We start from the raw sequence: 18,839 nt of genomic DNA on the forward strand, positions 1-18,839 counted from the left end.
ACAGAGGTCTGACATTATTTACAGACAGACATTTGAATTAGGCGCTAGAGTAGAATATTCTGACCTATAAGCCTTGACTCCGTGTCTCCATACATGAAGGCATTGATGAATTTTACTACAAAATACATGCTGTTTTTGCCTTTTAGTTGCAAAGATAATTTACATTGTTATTTTATTGACATCAATGATAGAAAATAGGCAGTATAATCATTTTGTTTCTTTATCATTTTCCAGCCACTGAGTAGTGTTGTCATAAACCTGTAATCCACTCTATACATATCTTGAGATGATTTACCTGACTTTGTGTTCCGGTGGTTAGAGGCTGGAGCGGTGGGGTCTGATGTTGTGGTGGGTGTGTGTGTAGATGTGGATGAGAATGGGGGTGGTTTTGCTGGTGATGGTGAGGATGATGCTGATGTGGGTGTGGTGGCTGCTGATGTGTGAAAGGATGATGAGGAGGTAGCTGATGCTGATGTGAGTGCATGTGATGGTGTGGCTGAGGTGCCTGCTCCTGCCTGGATGTCATCATCTCCATTACTTGACCCATCATGTTCATGTTTCCATTTGACAAAGCCGTAGGGTGCTGACTCAGAGCTGCTTTAAGCCTCTGCAAAGAAAACAAAGCAAGGAATGCTAATTAAAACCTCATTGCTCTTCAATTTTGCCATTTTGAAGATATTATACACATTCTCTCCCTTGTATCCAAAAATCCCAGATGTCAAACCAAATGACAGAATTCATGCTAGTATTAAAAAGTGTATAGTCATATAAGATTAATGTTTTGTATTTCATTGGCTGGATTTGCATTTTTTTTAAGTTCCCTTTCAATTTCCTTTTACTTTTAAAGTTTCTGAGCCAAACCATTTTCTTTATAAAGTCACTGCACCAATTATTTTGTTCTCTGAACAAACTAAAATTACAACCTTTCAAAATATATTCATATTACCTTCTTTAAAATGTAAAAATTAACCATCCAAATGTGTTCATATTGTTTTGTGCTGATGAAGGAAAAGAACTTGCATCTTATAGCATTTGGGACATTGTTTATGGACAGACATTCGATTTAGGAGCTGGAGTAGAACATTTGGGACCAGGAGCCCTTTGTCCACCATTCAATAAGATCATGACTGATCTGATTACTCCACATTTCTGCCTGCCCCAATCACCTTTCATTCACTTGTTTATCACAAATCTATCCACCCCGCCTTAAAGATATTCAAAGATAGCTTTTCACAGCATATTGAGGAAGAGAATTCCAAAGGCTGAATACCCTCTGTGAGAAAAAAAAGTTATCCTCACCTCTGTCCTAAAAGGACAATCCCTTCTTTGTAAACGGTGACCCCTAGCTCCACATTCTCCCACAAGAGGAAATATCCTTTCCATCTCCACCCTGTCAAAAAACCTCCAAGATTTGGTATGTTTCAATCAAGACACTTCTTACTCTTCTAAACACCAACAGACACTAGTCTAGTTTGTTGAACATGACATCATAAGACAAGCAGTCAGTCTACGTGTTAGCGTAGCAAATTTTCTTTGAACTGCTTTCAATGCATTTACACCTTTAAATAAGGGGACTAATACGACATACAGTACTCCAGATGTAGTTTCACCAGTGCCTTATATAAATGATTCTGAGCCTCTCTATTCTTGTATTTAATTCACCTCACAGTGAATTATAATATTTTATGAGCTTTTCTTATTACTTGAAGCATTGCATATTAATATTTTGCAATTCATGCTCTCAAACACCCAAATCCCTCTGAATGTGAAAGCTCTACAATTTCTCACCGTTGAACATTTATTTTACTCTTCCTACCAAAATCGGCATCATACTTTTGCACATTATATTCTATTTACCAGATCTTTGCTCAAACACTTTGCCTATCTATTTCCCTTCATAGCCTAATGTCCTCTTCACCATTTACTTTTGCTATCTTTGTGTCATCAGCAAATTTATCAACCATAGCTTCAATCTAGGTCATTTATATAATTTATAAAAATTTGAGGCTCCAGCTCTGAGTCCTATGGCATATCATTCATTAAGTCTTGCCAACCAGAAATAACATAAACATTTATATCCTGTTAGCCAATCTACTACCCATACCAAGTGTTCCCACTCACCGACCACCCCTCCTCACTTCACCAAGAGCTGTTATTTTCTTAAATAACCTTTGATGTGGCACTTTTTCAAATGTCCACTAGAAACCTAAGTACAGTACGTCCGCAAGTTAGGGTTCATCAACAAATGTTACCTCTTCAAAGGCCTCCAACAAGTTGGTTAAAATTGTTTTCCCTTTCATAGAACCATGTTGACTTTGTCTGATTATCATGGCTTTTTTCCTCGTACACTGCAATGAAGTCTTTATTAATAGCATGTAACATCTTTCCTTTGACTTATGCCAAATGAACTGGCCTGTAATTTCCTGCTTTCTGTCTATCGCCCTTTTGAATAAAGGAAATACATTCACTATTTTCCAATCTAAGGGAATCATTCCTGACTCTAACAGAACATTGCTGTACTGAAGAAGTAATGTGAAGACTGAACAGAAAGTGATCTCAAGTTGTAACAAAGAAGATTACTTTGTTTCCATCCCTCTCCCTCAGGAAAACAACTTGAATACACAGCTGGAATTAGGCCTCTTGAGGACAGCGCTCCAGCTGTGAGGAACAAATAACATGGCATATATCTAGGGTAATTCAACCAGAAATTCACTACACTTACTAACTATGTGAGTACTGTACCAAAACTAATTGTGGAGCTGCATAAATAAAACTAAATTAGGGCATTTCAAATGTGCAAAAAAAAATGCATGCTCAAATTAGTTACTGTCTCTAGTACTTTATTAATAGTAAGTATTTCATATTTTTATAAAAAGGTATTTGAGACTAAGCAGTGATATACTACTAACATTAATCCATATGAATCTGAAAGTTGGGCAAGTTCATTCTAATTGCTACCCCAAATATTTCCAAATTAATGACATTGCAATCAGTTTGTCAACCACCACTGAATCACTCATCCAGTAGATTCCTCATTGGAGTCTGTATGGTATTGAAGATATAAGTCACCACATTTTTTGTATAATGATATACTTCTGTAAGACGTTAGGAGCAATATATGCTAAATAAAGCATTCACGAATATCAGGGCAAGAATTCAGATACATCCACAACTATCAGGAAAACTGCAAAGTTTGTTCAAAGGCTTTATGTGCTGTAGTTGCTGCCAGGAAAATGGTACATTTATTTTCTTTTGGATTGCTCCAGGTCCTTAGAGCAAGACATTTTTAGCCTGATGTGCAATCAATGCTACAATGGAAGGTCGATGATGTAATGGTAATATCAGTAGACCAGTAATGCAGAACCCTAGACTAATATTCTGTGGATGCAGGATCAAATCCTACCAGATGGTGAAATTTTAATGTTAGAATAAAATATTGCATAAAAAGCTAGGCTAATTGTGACCATTGCTGTAAATGCCCACTGATTTACTACTGTCCTTTCGGGAAGGAAATCTGACGTCCTTATCTACTCTGGTCTGCATGTGATTCCAGATCCACAGCAATGTGGTTGACTGTTAACTTCCCTCTGGGTCATAAATGCTGGCCTAGTCAATGATGCCACATCCATTGAACAAATTAAAAAAGAATTGTGAAGGTGGTAATGCAAAGCCAAAGGAGATAAACCGAGTCATAGAAAGACAGAATATTGATTTAAATAAAAGATTTCTTTAAGCAAAGAAATATCACTGGAAGCAATGCTCAATTTAGAGTTGATTTAAATGGTAAGATCACAATCCTCTGATTTTGTTTTCAACTGAAGTGTATGAAAAAGATTGTATAGGTATTGAGCAAGTTGATCTTGCAAATTACACACTTTCAACAAAACTTCAAACCATCCTTGCTGATATCACACTGAATTTGTCTATGGTAGACAAAGGAACTTAAAGCTGATATCCAAATGGTCCAATAAAGGCAAAAGGTGAAGGAAGAGAGAGACAGAAAATGAAAAGCAGAAAAGCAAAGAGGAAAACAACGCACCAAATATGTACCAGTTATAAAACAAATTACATTGAAGGTACATGAACTAGCAGATAATAATAAAAGACATCCCATTTGACAAAACTGAGTGTAGTAAAAACAATATACTGACTATGTAAGATAAACATCTTTACAAAAAAAACTACAATAAACAAGAATTCACCAAAATGCTTATTCACAATGAATAATAAGTTAAAAAACGGCATAAAATGCAATGGATATTAGAAGAAAGATTAATGGGAGGGGTATAGAAATTTGCTGTCGTGGGATAAAACATCAATTAATAAAAGCAAAGGAAATTTTAGAAATGCATTCAGGTTCAAAAATTGAAGGTGATGAGAGCAGTTATTGTTATAAAAGTAGCAGGCAAACTTAATATGATAAAATAGTTTGTGTTTTTACAAGTATTCACTGGAGATAACATAACTGCATTGTTTTATCCAAATACCGAAGTAAACACTGTGTCCTACAGAATTATGAAATCAGCATTGCAGTTTACTGAATGAAGTATTAACATTTAAAACCTAGCTCAAACGATGTGCCAGAGGCAACAATGGAAAATTGTGTAGCATTAGCTATCATCCTGGGGATTGATTAAATAATGACAGACTGCATAGGACTGAAAGAAGGCAGAGGTTGCATCTGGATTTGAAAGTGATGATACAACTCAATTAGGAATCCATGAGTAGGTAAGATAATAGAACACAGTCTAAAGTGTAACAACGCTGGTATATTGAGATCATAGAATTCCATTTTAAATATTTCCAATTAGCTGGTTGGATGCCTACTCAGAGACACCCAACAAAATTACCATAACCACTGTAACATCAGCAAAGTCTAGTAAGTTCTTGCATTTCATTTTCAGGTTGCTACCATTCTGCCTCTACTATGTAGGGAGACTGAAAATTCAGTACAACCTTAAATATGGTACATTCCTGCTGCTGTTTTAATGTTCCATGACAATTACCTCTAAAAATGTTATCACAGGATCACTGAAGGTACAGGCACATGTACTGTAATTAAATGTTTAGCACTTAGTTCCAGGGACAAAACATGCCCAGGACTTCTCAGTGCATTTTGAAGTGGAATGCTACAACCCAGTCAGTCATTTTATTAAACAATAAATTTACAGAACATGTTGAGATGTCTAGCATGCAGCTGCTCTTCAGTTAAGACATTTCAAAATATTAACATGATTTTGCAAGCATTCCATTCATCAGGCCCCAGTGTAAAAGTCAACCAGATGCCCTGGCTCATAGTACAAGCATAATGCTAACTGACCTGGAGCAGTATCACCCAAGCCATCACTGATCAGACTCTGGTGCCTCATTAATTTCTGCTGAAATGCTTGATCCTTCATGCTGAGACTGAACAACATGTTCTTGGTCAGTTTCATTGCTCATTAAAGTAGAAATTCAGCTCAGTTTGCTCAGCCAACATTGTTAACAAAAGTGTAACATTCATTATGTCAGTCTACAATCAGCACAGTCAAGCCCAGGTGAACACATGCCTGACCAAGCACAATTATACCTTTCATAAAGGAATACCAAAGTACACAATCACTTCCCATTTGCTCCAAATATAAAGCTTTTTTTAAAAAAAAGGGAATATATGAAATAATAATAAAAATGTAATACATTCTCCAATAAATAAAATTTGAAGAGCAAACCATTTATAAAAATATTTATGTAAATAAATGTAAATATTTTTGTATCTGTAATTTTGTCTAATCTTGGAGGTCAAGCATAATGCCCAGAGCAAGTAAGACATTTTTTAGCTGTTTCTGAAGGATAACTATAAAAGAATTGATTTGAAGGTGTGCCTGCAAACAATTTTACATCAGCACCAGCCTTCCACTTAAAGGGTAATTTTTGCATGTTCCTCACCCTATATCGCATTTAAATGTTCACGCTTTGTTCCAGGGATATTGAGATTGCATTATAGAGCTTGGGAAAGAAAACAACCTATTCCTAGGGATTTTCTGCAGAATAAAATTAATGGATTGTAAATCAAGCAGGACCCCCTAACCATGAGCCTGAATTCCAAATGCGTGACATGGGATAGTGAAATTTGTGAATTTATCCTCATATCACTGGTTAGATCATGAAGCTCCATGATGTTATCCAATCCAGACCAGTTTATTTATGTCATAAACTGTTTAACCATGAAGTCAAAACCTTTACAAACACTGCTCCCAATCACCAATATTAAGCATCCAGCTTAATATCTTTATTGTGTTTGAATTGATAATTATAATTTGCAAATTGATGCCTTTTGTCATTTTTACATTCTATCCTTCAAAACATGCCTAAAATAAGGAGACTGACTAAATACTTTTCATAGAATTAAGGAGATCACAAGTAAAAAGTGACAATTTGTTTTATTGACATTATTTGTCATTTCCAATTACCAGTAATTATCTTAAAATTGTCCGATGGCTTTGAATCAGCTCACAAAAAGAAAGTGATAGAAAGTTAAACTGCATGTTAGATTATTGCTTTTCAATTTTCTACAATCTAAATCAAAATCTTTTTAAGGAGGTTAAGAAATGGCATCTATCCATCTTTTAGAATTGTTAAGAATCTACTCAGAGTTTTATCTCGACAGGCAAAGAATGGAAATGATAAACAGAATATTATGCATGGTTTGGAAATAGAAGGAATTTAACAGAATTTATTTTATGAAGTTGAATGCAAAGTACCCACTAAATAAGTCCTGAATAAAATGTAAAACAGTACATTATCATTTTACAGAAGGTGATCAATCCTCTTTGTTTGAAAATATTGCTAAGTGATTATACTGCTGTCTAGCACATCTAACAGACACTAGTCTTACTGCAAGTCCTTCACCTCCACTGATCTGGGATTGAGTTTAATCAATAACTGGGTGACTCAACGCACTGCATGAAGGTCTGCAGTCACAATGAGATAGGTTCAACCAGAAGGCTAATCTCCTTATACCCAGAGGACCTAACTATATTTCATCAAAATATTGTGAATGTCAAAACTTCAACCTTGAATAACCCAGACTGGAAGCAGGCATCGCAGAACCATTGAATGATGCTTATGAGGTCAGAATTGAACATATTTCACATAATAGTTGCAGTACACGTGGGTGTGCACCCGAATTGCATATGGGTAGGTAGTAATTTGTATTGTTCACTTTTGAAGTATATGTACTGCTGCAAAATATTAAGTGTTTAGACACATCCTGCATCATGCCATCACAATACTTTATCACTTTTTACCCTTGTGAGTGCCAAATTATATTAAAATGTACAAGAAAAAATATTGTCAGTAAAGCATAAATAAAGTTTCTAACACAGTGAGTTAAGCTTTCAGAATATATGTTTTCTTCACCTTCTGGACCATACAGAATATACTAGCTCTGATTACAGATGAAGCTGACCTTTTGAAAGCTTGAGAAGTGTGTCAGGATACATAGCCTGAGAGAAAATCTTTTTATGTTTTGATAATTTCAGGTTCAAAAAATGATTTTTGTGATGTTGATCACATAAATCTGACTACAATTCTGCATCAGAAACTTTACGGATTCAGAAGGAATTTCAGATTTTCCGCAGCAATTTTCTTTCCTGTGTTTGCACCATTTTCTGTGAGGCGCAAAATTCAAATAAGGGTAAATATTTCCAGGTGCTTCTGTGCCTCTTACAAATGTTAGTTAATGGAGCATCAGTGTAGAAAATGGGAAATAAATTGGTGTGAAACAATTGGGTGATTCTTTGAACAAACTCTAACATTATTTTCCATTGTCCAGAAAAAGGTATTTTATAAACTATCCAACAAGATGTAAATATATAAACTCACCTTTCTATTTCCTTTGAAATAGCAACTATTTTAGGAGCAAATCATGATTGCTTAGAATTAGACACTTGATATTTTTATTTTGTTTTCCCTCGCTCTGTGGAAAGTTTTATCTCCACAACCAGACATAGAGTGAGCAAGCACTTCCATCAACGGTAACTGATTGCATAGCGTCGCCAAACATCATGAAACTTTACTGATGAGGAGCTAGATCTTGAGGTTTGTTTTATTGTTGTATTTAGCTATAATGCAAAGAAGGGTAGGGACATATTAAAACATACATGCATTTATGTCTCTCTTTTCACAGCCACCAGATTTCTCAAGACACTTTATAGCCAATGATGTACTTTCAGAAGTGCAGACACTTTTGTAATGTGGGTAATGTCTTCCAATTTCTTACAACAAAATTCCATAAACAATAATGTGATAGTGACTAAATAATTTGTTATTTATAACATTGCTCAAGGACACTGGAACTAACTTCCTTATCTTCTTCAAAACAGTTACATGGGACCTCTTCCATTGAGAAGATAGATGGGAAATTTCATCTGAAAGACAGCCACCCAACAGTGCTGCTCTCTCTTGATACTGCACTGAAGTGACTGCTTTGGTCCTTTATTATGCTCAGACTTGGAATGGGGCAAGAACCTGGAACCTTGTGATTCTGAGGGAAAAGTGAACTGAACAATAACTGCTATATGTGTAGGCATAACAAACTGCTGACTCATTCACAGCAACAGAGCTTCAATTGTAGCTGTTTGTGCTAATTTAACAACTTTTCACTCTGTTATTTTAACATTATTCTCCTCCACAGCTCAAGTCAAGCTGAGAGGAAATCAGATAGAAGACTTATTTGCCTTTTCATTATATTAATTGACCATTGTTCTGAAACGTTTACATACCATTACCACACACTCAGATTCCTCATTCAGAAATTGTGTCCAATGGAATTAACCGAATTGTGCAATGTGTAGGATGGACCAGGAAGTAACAGACAGGAAGGATGTGCAATAACTGTGGGAGAATGCCACTTGTTCAAATATTACATTTCAATCCCTTTGAAATTTGTTTAAAAGAGTTGTCCATCCTAAAACTGATATTGCATTGTTTAGGAAGCGGCATTCCATCTTTTTCCATGTCATGGCATTCTTTAAAGGAAAGTGCACACACATTCAATCACTAACACCCAGTGGGAGCAGTGGGTGATCTTAAATTCGACCCTTCAGGAGTTTGTTTTTTGGAGGGGGAGTTGAAGGGGAGAAATCAGAGGGGTCAATGTTACATGGGAAATTCAGAGGTCAAGTGCCTGTCCTGAGGTCAGGTGAGGAGCACTTGAGAAGCTGTTAGACAAAGATGTTGCTAAATAAGAAGTCTCTGGCCTAATCACAGTTGTGGCTTTCACTCAGGTCATTTAGCTGGGTGTTGGTTTTCCATTTGGTTCCAGAAAGATTCTGATCCTGGGGTGAGAAAGTTTATATATTCACTGGTTTGTTGTATATCTTAGAGGTTTGATCTATCTCAGAACAATGCAAAGACCACTCTGGTTCTATATCATCAACAGATTTATTTATATTACATTAAAAATCTCAGAATCTACATGATGTTCTATATATACAGAATCTCAAGTTCAAATCTTCTTGAGAAGCTTCTAAGTTTAATTAATGTTCTAACTCCACCCACAGACTTAAGGAATCCAACTCAGTTACATTGATCAGAGAAATGTTTCAGGGAAAAATTCACTTCACCCCAGACAGGACTTGAACCCACAATCACTAGCTTCAGAAGCCAATGCCTTATCCATTAAGGCATAATCAAACACAGATTGATCAAGTCATTGATCACTACAGGACTATCTCAGCCTGAACTGAAGAACTGACGGTCAGGTGGATGGACATTGGAGAACTGGGAAGGGGAGCTATGACACTCCTGAGCAAGAAGCCTTGGATATGGGGGAATCAGACACCCCACAAGAGGTTCAAAGATTTCAGCTATGTAAGGTCAGCGTCTTCTAGTTATGGAAGGAGGATTTCCTCAGTGAAAAGTCAGGACTCATTTCAAAGAATGAACTTGAAGCCTTTTTAAAGTTCATCTGTTGGAAATGGGCACTGTGACTGGCTCAATATTTATTGGCCATCTCTAGTAGTTCTTGATCAGATAATGATGAACTGCTATGTTCCATTTGGTGTAGATAAACCCATAATACCATTCGGGAGCATGTTCTAGGATTTTGACCCAGTGACACTAAAAGAACATCAATATAATTCTAAATCAAGATAGTGAATGGCTTGGAAGGGAACCTGCAGGTGGTGGTGTTCCCATGTACCTGCTGCACTTATCCTGCTCTATGGTAATGATCCTGGATTTGGAAGGTGCTGCTTAAGGAGCCCTGGCGAATTTCAGAAGTGTGTCTTATAGATAGTACAATCTAGTACAATGGATCATCAATGGTGGAGTGAATAAATGTGGTATCTATCAAGTGGACTACTTACCATGAATGATGTTAAACCCCTTAAGCACTGTTAAAACTGCACTTATGCAGGCAAGTGGGGAGTATTCCATTCCTGATTTGTACTTTGATGTAGGTGGGCTTTGGTGAGTCAAGAAGTGAATTACTTGCTGCAAAATTTCCATTCTCTTTGCTGCTCTTGTAGCTACAGTACATATATGGCTAGTCCAATTCAGTCTCCGGACAAAATGAACCCCCCCCCCCCCACCCCCACCCACCCCAGGATGTTGATAATGGGTGATTCTGAGATGGTAATGTATTGGAATGTCAAGATGCATTGGTTAAATTCTCTCTTGTTGGAGATGTCTTTGACTGGAACTTGTGTGGTGTGAACATCACTTACCATTTATCAGCTGAAACTTGGATGTTGTCCATCTCTTACTCATCTGGACATGGACTGCTCCAGTACCTAAGGGGTCTCTGCTGTTGAACATTAAGCAATCATCAGCAAACATCCCCTTTTCTGAACTAATGATGGAGGGTAGGTCAAGAATGAAGCAGCTGATGATGGTTAGACCGAGGACACTACCCTGGGGAATTCCTGCTGAAATGTTCTGGAATATGGCTTCAACTCTGCTTTTGTGCTTGTTTTCTAAATCCCTTTATTCCCTGAAATGTCAAAAATCTGTCTCTTTTCAAAGATGGTGGACATGTAATTCTGTGGGTTTAGGAATTCCAGAGGTTAATAACTCTTTTTTCATTTCAGTCATAAGTCATAGCATTATACAGCACAGAAACAGTACCTCCAGTCCAGCTTGTCCGCGCTGACTAGATATCCTAAACTGATCTACTCCTATTTGCCAGCATTTGGCCCATATCCTTCTAACACCTTCCTATTTATCTAGATGTCTTTTAAATGTTATAATTGTACCCACCTCCACCACCTCCTCTGGCTGCTCATTCCATACACGCACCATTCTCTGTGTTAAAGAAAACCTATGCCCTCTAGTTCCCTACCCTGGGAAAAAGGCCTTGGCCATTCAACCTAACCTTGCCCCTCGTGGTTACCCCTCAGCCTCCGACCCTTCAGGGAAAACAGTCACAGCCTATTCAGCCTCTCCCTATAGCTCAAACCCACCAATCCCGCCAACAGCCTTGTAAATATTTTCTGAACTCTTTCAAGTTTAAGAACATCTTTCCAATTGCAGGAAGATCAGAATTGAACATAGTATTCTAAAAGTGGCCTCAACAATATCCTGTACAGCTGCAGCATGGCGTCCAAACTTCTACACTCAGTGCACTGGCCAACAAAAGCAGACATGCCAAATGCCTTCTTCACCACCCTGTATACCTGTGACTCCACTTTCAAGGAACTATGCACCTGCACCCCTTGGTCTCTCTGTTCGGCAACACTCCCCAGGGCTCTATCATTAACTGTGGAAGTCCTGCCCTGGTTTGCCTTATCAAAATGTGAAAGCTCACATTTATCTAAATTAAAACCATCCATCTGCCACTCCTTGCCCATTGGCCATCTGATCAAGGTCCCAATGTACTCTGAGATAGCCTTCTTCGCTATCCACTACACCACCAATCTTGATATAATCTGCAAACTTACTAACCCTACCTGTATTGTTCACATCCTACATGATTCACTCCTTATCCTTAGATTGTGGCCGTGTTCTAGATTCCCCAACCAGTGGACAAACCTTCCAAGTGTCTACACTGTCAAGTTCCTTCTGATAAATTCAAATGAGAAAAACTCTCATACTTCTAAACACTGGATAATTTGCGTCATTTTTTCATAGGACAACTCTCTTATCCCCAAGACCAATTTAGTGAATCTTTGTTACATTGCACAAATATCCTTACTTAAATACGGAGACAGAAACTGCACATATGGACATAACATTGCAGGCATGGTTTCACTAAAGCCCTGTACAGTTGCATTAAGTCCCCCTTATTCTTGTATTCTAATTATCTTCTAATACAGGCCAATATTCCATTTACTTTCCTAATTGCTTATTCTATCCAACTTCTGCGTTCTTTGTATGTGTGCACCAAATCACTCAGAACATCAACATTTACATGTATCATATATTTTAGAAACTATATTCTGCTTTTCTTATAATCATAATAACCCCACTCTTTTCCATCTATACTTTTTGCTGCACACTCTCTTCACCTATCTATGTGGCTGACTTGTCCTCACAACTTGTATTTCCACTTGGCATTGCAACTTAGAAATATTATTCTTGGTTTAAAGCATTAATAGACATTGTAAATTGCTGATGTTCTATCACTGAGCCTTGTGGCACTGAGCACTACTTAATATATACAATGTGGGTGTCACCCACCAGCTGAAGAGACAATGATAGTCCTGTGTAGATCACTTTCAGCAAGGTCTGAACATGCATAAACCCGAGGAGAAAGTGAGGACTACAGATGCTGGAGATCAGAGTCAAACAGTGTGGTGCTGGAAAGCACATCTGGTCAGGCAACATCCGAGGAGCAGGAGAGTGGACATTTCGGACATAAGCTCTTCATCAGAAATGAGACTTGTGGGCTGGGGGCCTGAGAGATAAATGGAAAGGGGGCAGTATTGGGGCTGGGGAGAAGGTAGCTGGGAATATGATAGGTAGATGAAGGTGGGGGTGAAAGTGATAGGTCAGAGGGGAGGGTGGAGCAGATAGGTGGAAAGGAAGATGGACAGGTAGGACCGGTCAATGGGGGGTGCTGAGCTGGGGTGTTGGGACTGGGATAAGGTGAGGGGAGGGGGAATGAGGAAACTGGTGCAATCCACATTTTGTCAATGGATCCTTAGCACTGATGAATTGATGGTGGTAATGGCATTGTGGGGTGAGGTTATGGAAGAAGGCGACTGAGGCATCAGTAGAAGAGACAAGGTGTAGTTCTCAGCATCTCCTGCCCCACCTTCCTGATCGAGGGCTTACGCCCGAAACGACGACTCTCCTGTTCTTCAGATGCTGCCTGACCGGCTGTGCTTTTCCAGCACCACACTCTTCGACTCTGATCTCCAGCATCTGCAGTCATCACTTTATCCTCGGGTTTATGCATGTTTAGGCCTTGCTGGAAGTGATCTCCCCTCCCCACTCCCATTCATGAGATGATGCCAGATCCCATGATCAGACGCTAAGTGCTTTTGAGAAAAAAAGTCACTCTCCTCCTGGGAGCCCACTCTGACAGTGTTTGTTTTTTTTAAGCTGTCTGTGTAGTTTGCTTCCATCCACCACTGGTTGAATATCCATGGTTGGCAAACAAGAACTTTAGGTGGGCATTAGGTGCCTGGGTATGGATCTCAATTGGGGGTAGGGCAGGAATGCATCCATGAACTTTCCCACCTGAGCCATAATTGCGGCATAGATTACAAAGCAGTAGGGTCCCAATCCACCATTCTCCTGCTGTTAAATGCACATGCCTCCAAATGTCATGGAGGAGAGTGTTAAAATCTGCCCACACCACTACAGTTGTCTCTTTTCAAATCTTAGGTATAGACTATAAGGGACTGCAGTTTTACCATATTTTAACTTAATTTCCTCATTCTTATTAGCATCCACCTTACCTTCTATTTCTGGTACATAACTTGTGATTTTAACGTGAAGATAGATACTAAGTATTGAAATTATTCAATGGTTCCGCCATCCTCTCATCCATCATAAAAAAGCCCACCTCTAACCTCAATGTTTGCCACCTCAATGTTTATGTTAGCTACTCACCTTTTTATATACATATCGCAATTCTTTTTTTCCCCTCTATTCCTGACTAGTTTCCTCCCATATCCTTTTTTCCTCTCTGTTCATGAATTTTTTTAGTGACTCTTTGCTGGTTTCCCAAAACTCCTAATCCTCAGATTTATTACTATTCTTTACAACATAAATACGCCTCTTCCTTTAATCCAACACTACCCTTAGCCCACTCAGTAAACCATGGATAGATCTTTTTTGCGGAGTTTTTGTTTTCCAATTCATTTTGTTGAATATGTTGACATTTGTTGAATATTTATTAGTATTTATTTATCACCATACCTATTTCTTTTATTCATGAACAATCAAACTGAGCCACCTCTTCCCTACATAATTGGATTATTCAATTTAAGATTTTTGTTTGTGGCTCTGATATGTTGCTTTCAAAGTTAACATGGGTTGTCACCAAATTCTAGTATGATATTTTATGATGAGGTTCCTAATTAAGCCTAGGAGAAAGTGAGGACTGCAGATACGAGAAAGTCAAAAGGGTGGCACTGGAGAAGCACAGCAGGTCAGGCAGCATCCAAGGAGCAAGATAATTGAAGTTTTGGGCAGAAGCCCTTCATCAGGAATGTGGAGGGAGAAGTGGGATGAGAGAAAAGTAGGACGGTGAGGGTTGGGCTGGGGAGGAAGGTAGATGGGAGGAGACAGGTGGATGCACGTGGGGGGTAATTGTTGGTGGAGTAGATAGGTGGGAAGGAAGATGGACAGATCAAGAGGGTGGTGCTGAGTTGGAGGGTTGGATATGGGATAAGATGGGAGGAGGAGAGATTTGGAAACTAGTGAAGTCAATGTTGATGGCGTGTGGTTGAAGGGTCCCAAGGCAGAAGATCAGGTGTTCTTCCTCCAGTTGGTGGGTGGCTTTGATTTGGCAGTGGAGGAGGCCCAAGACATGCATGTGCCCCCATCCTCACTCCTCTATTTATCTCTCATCCCCCTTCCCCCTTCACATTCCTGATGAAGGGCTTATGCCCAAAATGTTGACTCTCCTGCTCGTCTGATGCTGCCTGACCCACCACCCTTTTTGACCCTTCCTAATGAAACCTTCCTAATTACACAATACTACGTCTAAAACAACACCATTGCTCATTGGTTTCAGGAAACTTCATAAAAACATTTTATAAACTGCTTTTTTACTCAATCTTTGCAAATTTGACTTGCCTACTCTATACAAAGATTGAAGTTATCCACAATTTTAAATTGGTTTTGTTACAAGCTCCAATAATTTTGTGTTTCATATTCTGTCCAGTGGCGTAACTATAGTTTGGTGATCTATGAACTATTGCTTTTCTGACCATTCTGAGCCAAGATCCATTCTCACTGTGTAATCCTTTACTACAATGGCTGTCCCATAAACTCTGTATTCTGCCTTTTCAAAATGTTGTCTATCCTGAAGTAATTATATTGTAACCCTGGTTATCTTTAACATGACATATTTAATGGTGATTAAAGCTAAGTCATTTATCTCTATTTGTTTCAAATTCACTTACCTTTTTGTGGTTATTTGATGCACTCAGATAAATAATCTTGAATTTCATTTTTTATTATTATTCTTTGTGTGAACTTTATTCACTAAATACACTATTATTGCCCACTATCCTCTTTTCTTTACTTACACTGACACACCATTCTATTTCTTCAAACTTTTTTCGTGGATTTCTAAATTTCCCAACTTCTAAAATACCGAGCCATCCCCATTCTATTAGTTTTAATTCCTACGCATGACTAAATTGTACCAATTGTCAGGGCATTGGTCCAACCTAATTTAAATAAAGTCTATTCCAACAGACAGCTCCTTATTCTTTGATGACTGGTATCAGTGGCACATGAAACAAACCCTCTTCTCCCAAACACACCACTCTTTGCACTTTGTATTTAATTCTAAATGTATTCAGTGCTAATAAGACAAGCCTCTTAGCCCATACTTTACTGATTCCAATTGCTAATTTCTATAATGAACTTGCCCAAAGGTGCTAAATGAGAAACCCTCACACCGATGTAATTGGTGTTGGTTAGGTTTAAAGCCCTTGTTTATGACTGAAGTAGGTTTCTTTCAAAGTTAAAGTGAATTTCAATTGTATTATTATTAATCTTCAGTAGACATTTTACTATGAGATTAAGAGTTTATGATTTCTATGGACTTCTAAGCTTTCGCACTCAAGCAGTGATTAGACCAATTTCACAGCAGCAATAAATATGGGCTCCTCACACCTGGACTGCTGAAGCAGTGGTTGGAAGGCAGCCAATTTATATATATGTGTAAAGGCCCTACTGGGGGTAGTAGGCAAATTCTGATTCTCATAACCTCTTGGTTTGGGGTAACTAAAAAGAACTAGGAAAGAATTGGACAATAAATATCTTCAAAAATCAGAAAGCAGAAATAATCATAAAAAGGGAATTTTCATAAAGTACTTAAGAGTCTCTGTAGTAGCCTGGATGGTGTCTTAAGCTGCAATGCTGGTTTAGCCTACGATTTCAGCAAAGTGTCCCTTTGGTAAAGGAGTTCAAAGCAGAGTTATAAAAGCAACCTAGAGACTTGTTAAACAGCTCATTGCCAAATAAAATGCCCGCTGGCACTGCTCCCTCCAAGCTGTGCAGCCACTCTAAGGTTCCTCTGAGGTTCTGTGCAGACCAAGTGGCATGCTGACACACTGATTCGTTTTAGAAGTCAATGCAGTAAATGGTCCTCAAAGAACCATGCACAGAAAATAAAATTAGAGGCAATATTTGTCATAACATGCCCAAACAGATTGATTACAAAATACTTTTTTCCTAAGACTATTGCAAAACATTTTAGTGAATAGTACTTTTAACAATACCCTCTCCTAATAGCAACCAACTGTTTCATTGGAGTAAACACATGTGTAATCAAGAACTCTTGTAGTTATCTACTTCCCTCTTCAAGTGATCATCCCCTTCACTTTCATAAGCATTATCAAAAACCCACATTAATCTACCTGCCCTTACAAATCAGCCCACTTCTAATCTCCTTTTCCTCTCCAACGTCTTTGAATGTCTTTGAATCATCTTCCAAATTGATGTTCACTTCCCCTATAATTGCTTGTTAAAACTCTCTAATGAAGCCTCTACCACTACCACAATACTGGAAGTGTAAACAATCACAAACTGTGACTGTGACCATGCTACACAACTCCTCACTCTCCTCAACTTCTCTGCAACTTCTAACACCTTTGAGCACTTCATGCTCCAATGTCTCGCCTTCATTCTCAGGCTTAGTGAGACTACCTTTGCTTAATGCAGATCTCAATGGATTCAAATCTATCTGAATGTAGTTACACTACCTCCAACAATGGCTTCTTTTTCATCCTTTGAACTGTCTACTTTACAACCTTTCAACAATTCTTGGACTTTCCTTTTAAAATCTACATGCTGCCTTTGGTGACATAATTTGCAGTCATGGGTTTATCCCATGAACACATGCAAATTCTTTTGTTCTGTCCATCACTTCTCTGAACCACTCTACTGTCTCTCTGCTATCAGATAACTTTTCCAATATCTAGTCTTGGATAAGATACAATTGCCTTCAGGTAAAATTGAGAAACTAAAGCTATTGGCTTCAGTCCCTGTCACAAATTTTGTAGCCTGCCAGTGACTACTGTGGTACTTCCCCAACTCCTGTTACTTTGCAATATCAGTATTTGGTAACCAGTAGGAGTTGTTTGAAGTAGTTATAGCCAACCAGATATTATAAATTAATCTAGTCACATTTGCCACCTATTCATATATACGTCCAGATGCCTTTTAAATGTTGTAATTGTACCAATCTCCACCACTTCCTCTGTCAGCTCATTCCATACATGCACCACCTTCTGTGTGAAAACATTGCCCCTAATGTCCCTTTTAAATTATTCCCCTCTCACCTTAAACCTATGCCCTCCAGTTTTGGACTCCCATACCCTGGGGAAAAGACTTTGCCTATTCACCCTATCCATGCCCCTCATGAATTTACAAAACACCATAAGGTCAGCCTCCGATGCTCCAGGGAAAATAGCTCCAGCCTATTCAGCCTCGCCCTATAGCTCCAACCCTCCCACCATTTCACTGCCACCAATCTTTCTTTGTCTTGGGTTTAACTAGTGATTAGTGATACAATATATATCACAGCACAGTATCTACAGAAGAGCTGTTGTTCTTAGATACAAGAGGGGTTATTGTAAGGAGAACAATATTTGGTCAGACATAATTACTAGAACCTTAGGAAGCTGGTACAGATACACATGCTCCCTCCAAAATATAGAGGAGAATTCTTACTCTTCATACATACATGATATGTGATATCAGTAGCATGGTTGGAGCCAATAAAACTTGATCAGTTACCCCTTCAGAACCATCATCTGATACAACTGCCTCCTTCCCTCAATTCTGTTGAAGTATAATTTTCAATCCTATGTTGGACTTCCAACTCTATATCCTCACCATGACACAATTATCTTTCACCTCCATTATACAAACTGTTTCTGCCTCACCTATGCCAGTTCTCCTTCACTTGAGAATCTGACCCATGTCTTATTCACCTCTAGATTTGACCTTTCAATGGTTTCTTGGCTGGTATCCTATCTCCCATTCTATAAAAAATAGCTTACTCAAAATCCTGTTACTCATAGTGTATCCTGCTCCTAATCCCAAATATCCACTATTCCTACCAACATTGATCAATATATCTTAAAATTTAGACCGTTCACAGCCTCCCTTACCATTAAACTCTAATCTCTTCCACACTGATTACCTTCTGCAGCTTAAATCACACA

General features: G+C 38.3%; 1 protein-coding gene across 5 annotated transcripts in view; it reads right to left on the reverse strand.

Annotated features, from left to right (window-relative positions):
• creb5b (cAMP responsive element binding protein 5b) overlaps positions 1–18,839 on the reverse strand; it is a 477,031-nt gene that overhangs the window by 25,654 nt on the left and 432,538 nt on the right. For all 5 annotated transcript variants that reach the window (XM_072575045.1, XM_072575042.1, XM_072575044.1 and 2 more), the window contains one exon: positions 296–607. In XM_072575045.1, coding sequence (XP_072431146.1) covers positions 296–607 — 312 coding nt within the window. The remainder of the gene's footprint in view (positions 1–295; positions 608–18,839) is intronic.

The sequence above is a fragment of the Chiloscyllium punctatum genome, chromosome 8 (assembly GCF_047496795.1).
Source record: "Chiloscyllium punctatum isolate Juve2018m chromosome 8, sChiPun1.3, whole genome shotgun sequence".
NCBI lineage: Eukaryota > Metazoa > Chordata > Chondrichthyes > Orectolobiformes > Hemiscylliidae > Chiloscyllium > Chiloscyllium punctatum.